The sequence below is a fragment of the Phyllostomus hastatus genome, unplaced genomic scaffold (genome assembly GCF_019186645.2).
Source record: "Phyllostomus hastatus isolate PE091 unplaced genomic scaffold, TTU_PhHast_1.1 phas_contig_244, whole genome shotgun sequence".
Classification (NCBI taxonomy): Eukaryota; Metazoa; Chordata; class Mammalia; order Chiroptera; family Phyllostomidae; genus Phyllostomus; species Phyllostomus hastatus.
In genome coordinates this window covers 75,452-83,841 of record NW_025333796.1, presented here as the reverse complement: position 1 = coordinate 83,841, position 8,390 = coordinate 75,452, and the positions used below count along the sequence as shown (strand labels likewise).

General features: G+C 47.7%; 1 protein-coding gene across 1 annotated transcript; it reads right to left on the bottom strand.

The window, feature by feature from the left end:
- Positions 1-6,949: 6,949 nt before the first annotated feature.
- On the bottom strand, positions 6,950-7,701 carry LOC123817954 (GTPase IMAP family member 6-like). Its single transcript, XM_045837770.1, is given in 2 exon segments — positions 6,950-7,245; positions 7,248-7,701. Coding segments are annotated over 2 exon segments (750 nt in total).
- Positions 7,702-8,390: the final 689 nt, after the last annotated feature.

Here is an 8,390-nt window from a genome sequence, read left to right as displayed (position 1 = left end):
GTTCATGCTGCGGAAGTATTCCTTGAGCCAAGGTTCACCAACTCTTCAAAGGGTAGGGTAAGAAATATTTTGGGAGGGCCTCATGCACACCAGGCACTTGGTACACAGTGATGAATCAAGAAACTAACACTTTGTCCCAAGCACAGCAGCATCAAATCAGTGTGAGCCCTGTGGTGTCTTGGATGAGATGGAAACATTTACATAGGAATGTCAGGTAGAAGGTAAATTCGCAGGTGGACTATCCAGCTGTGCTCAATCTTCTGTCCTACACTTGGCACCATGGGCTGTCCCGCTGTGTTCTCTGCATCACAGGGAAGGGGCAGGAAACATTCCTCATTGTTTTGCCCCTGATAGGTCACCGTTAGGGTCTGCCCCTGCAGTCTGAAGCACATGCTTCCAGCAGGTAGGACTGGTGCCAAATAGCAATTCAACTTCTCACCTGAGAGATTCAAAAGATTTGAAAATATCTGCACCACCATTTTGAATTCCACTGTCCCCTGAGTTTACAACATTCTTCATAGATTTGGGAATTCTTTAAGACACAATATTATTTGGCCAAATGTCTTATATCTCACTTCTCCTCTTCTCTGAAGATAAACAGTTGGGCAGGGTTGGCAGGTGGTGGGGAGGGGAGGGAGAGGGTGGCTCTGAGGAAAGAGGAGGAAGAAGAGGAATGTGATGGAGACTGGTACAGGCAAGGCCAAACCACCAGATACACCCCAAGTGCTCCCTGTGAGTGGGGTCACTGCTCGTGGGAATCTGGAGGGGACAACATCAAAGGGAGGAAGTGAAAAAAGTAAACAATGGGAGATAAGGAATCTGAAATGGAACAAACCCCTGGCATAATCAGTTTGGGAGGAGAAGGGAAGAAGGTCAATCGAGGTGGTACCTCCATATGGTCCCCTGGACATGCACACTGTCCAGCTGCACCCTGGGGCACTGGGGCTCCTTAGAGCACTGAGACAGAAAGTATTCTAAAATTTAATCTACTTAGTCCTGTTGTTTGCTTTGTCTGTGCCCATCCTTTCAGAGAATGAAGGGACATTATTTACCTCTGCCTTCTGTTGTTTGTTTGTTTTTCTGACCCAAGGCAGCCAGGCTTGGGTTCTCAGCAGGGAGGGGAAATATATACAGATTTTATTTTTCAGCAATCACCTTTCTGGGACTTAGTGATACAGAACTTTTTTTTCTTTGAAATCCTCACCTGAGGATATGTTTATTGATTTTAGAGAGAGCAGAAGTTAGAGAGAGAGTGTGATTGGAGAGAACCAGGTGCTCTGGAGTCAGCATCATGGGGAAGCTGATGTTCGCTGGACGTTGCCAGTGGACGCTGGTCAGTGTGGTCCTCCCTCTTTGTTGGGCCGTTCAGCGTTTATGGTTGAAACTTTATACATAGCGTTCAAATACATATTGTAATTTGAAAAAAATACTTGAAATTTTCCAAATGTTAAATTAATTAATCTTTGATATTATTAAAAAGGTCTTGCCTTGTATGGGCAATTGTTTGATGCCTTTATGGGAGACATCTCATGTTCAATATACTGGGAAGATACTTTGGCCTTTTCTTAAAATTTTCCCACAAAACTGTCCATGACCAAACTAATAATTTCTTTTACCACTGCTTCATTTTAAAGTACTTTTATTTTTGGTGTAATTTTATCCAAGGCATTTTGTAGCTTGTCCAAGTTATAAGCTCTGATCCATTTAAATACTGTTTACAATGTTTGTTTGTTTTTATTAACTAACTGTGAAGTTTATTTTAATTTTTTAGTATGTTTTTATTGTTGTTCAAGTTCAATTTTTTCCATTTCCCCCCCATTACTCCCGCCACCACAGCCATCCCCACCTCCCACCCTCCATCCTACACCTCTTTGGCTTTGTCCACGTGTCCTTCATACATGTTCCTTGACAACCCTTCCCCGTTTGCCCCCCATTATCCCCTCTCACCTTCCCTCTGATTACTGTCAGTTTGTTCTTTATTTCAATGTCTCTTGTTATATCTTGCTTCCTTGTTTGTTTTATTGATTAGGTTTCACTTATACGTGAGACATATGATATTTATCTTTCACCACCTGCCTTATTTCACTTAGCGTAATGCTCTCCAGTTCCATCCATGCTGTTGCAATGGGTAGGAGCTCCTTCTTTCTTTCTGCTGCATAGTGTTCCAACATGTCAATGTACCATAGTTTCTGATCCACCCATTTACTGATGGGCACTTAGGTTGCTTCCAGCACTTGGCTATTGTAAATTGTGCTGCTATGAACATTGGGGTGCATAGGTTCTTTTGAATTGGTGTTTCAGGGTTCTTAGGATATAGTCCCAGCAGTGGAATTGCTGGGTCAAAAGGCAGATCCATTTTTAGTTTTTTGAGTAAATCCCATATTGTTTTCCACAGTGGCTGCACCAGTTTGCATTCCCACAAACAGCACACTGGGGTCCCCTTTTCTCCACATCCTCACCAGCACTTGTTGTTTGTTGATTTGTTTATGATGACCACTCTGACTGGTGTGAGGTGGTATCTCATTGTGGTTTTAATTTGCATCTCTCTGATGGCTAGTGATACTGAGCATCCTTTCATGTCTCTGGGCCCTCTCTATGTCCTCCTTGGAGAAGTGTCTGTTCAGGTCCTTTGTCCATTTTTTAATTGTGCTCCTTATCTTCCTGCAGTGCAGCCATGTGAGTTCTTTATATATTTTGGAGATCAAACCCTTGTCCAAGGTACCATTTGCAATTATGTTTTCCCATATAGTTGGTTCCCTTTTCATTTTGCTGATATTTTCTTTAGCCATGCAGAAGCTTTTTATTTTAACAAAATCTCATTTTATTCTTTCCTTTATATCCCTAGCTCTAGGGGACATACAGGTGAAAATATTGCGGTGTGGAATATCTGAGATTTTCCTGCTTATATTCTCCTCTAGGAATTTTATGGTGTTGTCGCTTATATTTAAGTCTTTATCCATCTTGAGGTTATTTTTGTGTATGGTCTAAGTTGGTGGTCGAGTTTCATTTTTTTTTTTTTGCATGTAGCTGTCCAGATCTCCCAACATCATTTGTTGAAGACACTATTTTTACTCCAATTTATGCTTGCACACATGTTGTTGAATATGAATTGACCATAGAGACGGGTTTATTTCTGAGCTCCCTATTCTATTTGGGCTCCATTGCTCTATGTGTCTGATCTTATACCAGTACCAGATTGTTTTCATTATTGTGGCCTTGTAATACAGTTTGATATCAGGTATTGTGATACCTCCTACTTTGTTCTTCTTTCCCAAAATTGCTGCTGCTATTTGGGGTCACTTATAGTTCCATATACATTTTTGAAATATTTGTTCTATATGTGTGAAATATGTCATCGGTATTTTATTAAGGATTACATTGAATCTATAAATTGCTTTGGGTAATGTGGACATTTTGATGGTGTTAATTCTTCCAATCCATGAACATGGTACACATTTCCATTTGTTTGCGTCTTCCTTAATTTCTTTCTTCAGTGTTGTGTAGTTTTCTGAATACAGGTTTTTTACCTCCTTGGTTAAGTTTACTCCTAAGTACTTTATTTTTCTTGTTGCGATATCAGATGGGATTTTCCCCCTGATTTCTGTTTCTGATATTTTATTGTTGGTATGCAAAAGTGTCTTCAATTTCTGAATATTGATTTTGTATTCCATTGTTTTGCCTAATTCACTTATTAGGTCGAGTAGTTTTTTGGTGTATTCTATAGGATTTTCTATGTACACTATCATGTCATCTGCAAACAATGACAGTTTTGCTTCTTTCTTTCCAAATTTGATGTCTTTTCTTTCTTATTTTTGTCTGATTGCTGTGGCTGGGACTTACAATAATATGTTGAATAGAAGTGGTGAAAGCATCGCAAATCAACAAATGTAATACAGAATTTTAATATGCAGAATTTTAATTTTAACATGCAGAATTTCTAAAGCCCCACCCCCTCTGTGGCTCTGTTATTTTGGTGGGCCTCCCCATCAACTTCTGCCTGCTCTGGCTGCCTCCAGATGCCACCAGCCTTCCCTCTAGTCACCGTGAATTTCTGCCTGAAGGCTGTTCCTGGGCCACCAGGGCCTGGTGTGCTGTGGTGGGGAAACCCCATCAATGTGGCAGTGGTGTGGCCCCTTATCTTGACCAGAGGGTTCTGACTAAGGGTCAAGTCCCCTAGAGTGCTGGTCTGTGTTTGGTCACTTCTGGTGCCTTCAAACAGATGTTTTAAAGTCATTATTTTATATTTTTCCCATAACTCATCAAGGGTGTTCCAGGGGAGCTGGGAGCTGGGATCCTTCCTTGAGGCTTTGAGCCCCTGGATCGATCCACACAGGAAACAAGCACGTACTCACTGGGCCCTTCACGTGGCACAGACCCTGGCTTTTCAATCATTCCTCCAGTGTTTAGATACTTGTTGAAAATACTAATGTTAACCATTTTCACAGCCTTGACCAAGACAGCTTCTCTCTCCCTGCCCCAGCCCCACCCCACCAGGTCTTTCTTCATGATGCACAGACAGTGGAGGGCCCAGGACTGCAGTGATCCTCACTGGACTTTCTTTGCCCTGTGGAGCCCCATGAAGTGACAGCAGTGTCTGTTCCTACACCTGGAATGTTGTGGGGGGCATCATCCCTGATTTTTAGTAATAAAGGAGAGAGCACATCACATTTGATATACTTAAACACCGTTCCCTTAGAATTTTTCATGAATGCCATGGTTTGAGTGGCTTGCCAATGAGAATCAGTGAATGAGTGTCATTTGTGAAATGCTTGTACTTACTATTATGAAATGAAAGAAGCTAACAGATAAAACAGCACACTTTAGTCAATTTATCTTGTTGTCCTAATGGAAATGCAAATGGTTTGAACTTTGACTCAATAGCTCTGAAGCAGCAAGTCTTCTCCCTTAGAAACATGATGACCTTGACCCTCCAACCTTGAGTACTGACCATTTGCCCAACCCTTGTGCAGGGGTGGGAGCCAATCCACCAGAAAGCCAACAAGGTCCCATTCTGAATGTTACACCAGGGATTTTAATTTTCATGTAGAAGAATAACAAGGGAAATACAATAATGGGGAAAGCAAAGCCATTGTGATCAAATCAATACTTTATGCACCAGGAGGAGAAAAGTAGAAGACAGAACAGAACTGAAGTCCTGATGCGGGTCTTCGGCAGCACGCACACGTCACAGGGAATATGGCTGGGTTCCGTCCACGGCCTGTGGATGGCTGATTGAGTAAATGGATCTGTCTCAGGTGCCCACAAAACTGGGTCCTTGTTCTGCCCTGAGACACTTCTCTGAATCTTTCAGCCAATGAAACACACTGGCTTTCTTGGTGTCCCCCATGTCTAGGGACAGTGGGAGTCCATGGCCTCTGCACTGGGGGACCAGGGGTCCTGTTGGGGTCCCTGATGGCAGAGAATCTCTGACAAGCAGGTGAGCACTCAGACAGACCTGCGGCTGCCTCTCTGATTGCTGACTGTCCCCAAATGCTGTCACTCCACCTTATTTCCCACCCCTCCCTGAAGAAGGCAGCTAGAGACCCTCTGTCACATGGTGTGAAGAAGGGACAGAGGAGTCTGTCGGGGGCAGTTCCCTCGTTCCCACCTGTCCTGTTTCCATCACTTGGTCAGACTCCCCAGAGAGCATCCTGAGCCTCGGAGAAGCTGAGGGGCATCTGAGGAGTGTCAGTCTCTTTGTGAGGTCACATGGCACTTACCAGTCACAGGCCAGGGCTGACCACCATCCTGATGTCTTCTGGTCCTGGTCCACCTCACCTCCTGTGGCCTTGTCCCCAGGAGCTTCTCTCCAGGAAGACCCCTCATGGGGCACAGAGTCCTCCCAACTCATCAGGCAGGTGCTTCCTACCGTGCTTACAGCCTCAGCTGCTCCCTTTGCAGCTTCCCTTTCTTCCCTGCACCCCTCTATCTGACACCACAGATACCTCAGAGGGGACCCCACTACACACCCAGACACTGACCCCATGCCCCCTCTCTCCCCACTGTCCAGTGAGAATGGAAGGGCTGCAGGTAAGGCTGAGACAGGGTGGAGAACCACCTTTAATTTCTAACATCAGGAGGCAGATATGATGAGAGGGGACCCTAATCATAGCATCTCTAACCTAGTCTGCTTCAGGGAAGGCTCCTCCTCTGCCCAAGCCCCCTTGACACCTCCTGGGGCCTCATGTCCTGTAGGAGGTCTCGGGCCACCACCCTGACCAGGCCCTGCTCCTTGGACCCCCTGGCCCCACTTGGCTCATCATTCCCACCAGCAGTCCCCACAAGGCCCATTTGCTGTGGTTCAATGGCCGCCTTCAGGGGTGAGTGAAAGAGCTGCCCCTTGGACCAGGTGTCTCCCCTCAGTCCTCCTGCCCCACCCAGCAGCTGTCCCTCCCCCCTGCTGCAGAGCCACGGCTCTGTCCTGACCCACCACACACTCAGGTGCCTTAGAGTCATTATGCTGCCCCCTCTGTGGGTGAGGACACAGACCAAGACTGGACAGTCACCTGGTCAATGGCACACACTGATTTGCTGTCATTGGTAAGGAGTCACTCCAGTGACCAGAATGCAGTGGGGGTGACATGGAAGAGTGAGGAGGCCCTGCCCTCATGGAGCTTTGGTTCACTGGAGGAGGGAGAAGAACTTCAACAAATGCGATGCCATCGTGCTGTGTGGTCCGTGTGAGACAGTGGGCTGCAGGGGAGCAGGGAGGGCACACACGGGCTCTGAGAGCGAGATGCAGGACTGGGATGGGAGCTGGGACTCTGGGACCCACACCCTCTGACTCAGCAGGCTCTGCCCTGAAGAGCCCGTGGTCCATGGGCAGGGGATGCACCTGATAGTCTTCGAGGTGGACCCAGGGCTGGCGAGGCTCCCAGGAAATGGCTGTTCCACTGGAGTCAGGCACACAGTCAGACGGTGCCCCTTTAGGAGATGTCTGCGGGTTTTCTCAGTTGCCCTGGATTCTGTACAGCCCCTCCAGCCAGGACTCTGCAGTGGCTGCTTCCTCGGAGCCTCGGTCTGAACCCTCTGCCCTACCTGCCCTTCTATGTGCAGAACATGGGGCTGGCAACACCTCCTTGCTGTAAGGACAGCCTTCGTGTTCCCACAGGATCACCTCGATGGTCTCCATGAGCTCCGTCAGCTGGGCCTCCTGCCCTGCATGATCTTCCCTATTGTTGAAGCCACAGTGGCGCCTCGCACAAACCACGTCCAGGTCTGCAAGCTCCTGGTTGTCAGTGTCCCCAGATACTCCTCCAGGGAGCTGCCCTCCAGATCCTCTTTCTGAGTGAATACCAGGATGGTGCGGGCCAGGACACCCAACCCAAAGACCTCCTGGAGGCGCTTGACTACCTCCTGGTCCTCCTTTGTGAAGCGGCCCAGCTGTGTCACCAGCAGCACTGCATGAGGCCCTGGGGTGCAGCAGGTGACAGCTGCCCAGGTGCCCTGAGCTGCCCCTTCTCTTGGAGCCTGAAAAGACAGAATATCAGGGATGTCAGTCACCTCAAGCTCCTTCCCAGCCCAGTCTCAGCCTCCAAGCTGGAAGGTCATGGTCACGGGTCTGGTGCTGAGCTTGGATTCGAAGGCTTCCCTGCCCAGGATACTGTTTCCTGTGGTACTTCGACCACTTCCAATTTTCCCCACCAGCAGGAACCGTAGCCTCTTTGGGGTCTTTTCCTTCTCCCACAGATCTAGAAGCATCCAGAAAAATCAGGGGAACAGAAGTTATAGCCCATGTACCCAGGGCCGTCAAAGCAAAAGGCAGAAGGGTGATTGTGACAGTTACATCAGTGAGGAAGCTTCAGGTACTAATCTCTCCCAGGTGGTGTCTAAATGGGATCAGCATCTTGGAGAGCCTGGGCCACTCCCCTCCGACTCCTGACATCCTGCCCCCAAAACTGTGGCTTCTGCAAGTCAGTTGGTTCCAGCCGCTCAGGCACCATGAACTCGATGGAACATTCTGTGATCACTGAGTCCCCAAGCACAGATCCCCCTCTGTTCTCAGTTTCCCCCCCCAGCCTCAGGACAGTGACTCCCTCACGGGTCTGTCCCCCAAGAGAGCAGATGTCAGGCCTTTCCCAGCTGACTTTCAGCGTCCCCCACACCCTGTCTGAGCCCTGTCCTTGCTTCACGGTCCCTGTCTAATTCCACCTGGTGACCGCAGGTGACTGCATTCTCTCCTGGTGGCACCACGTAAGGAAAGGCCAAGGGGGGAGGCAGTGGGTTGAATACCTTGTCTCTGGCCAAAGGACTTCAATGACAGGCTGGTCTGGCCCTCAGTCCAAAGGGGTTGGCGTTTCTGCTGGAACAACCCCCTCAAGCCGTCAGAGAGGAGTTCACCTGATGGCTTTGTGTTGCAGAAATCAGGATGCTCCCATGACAGACACCAG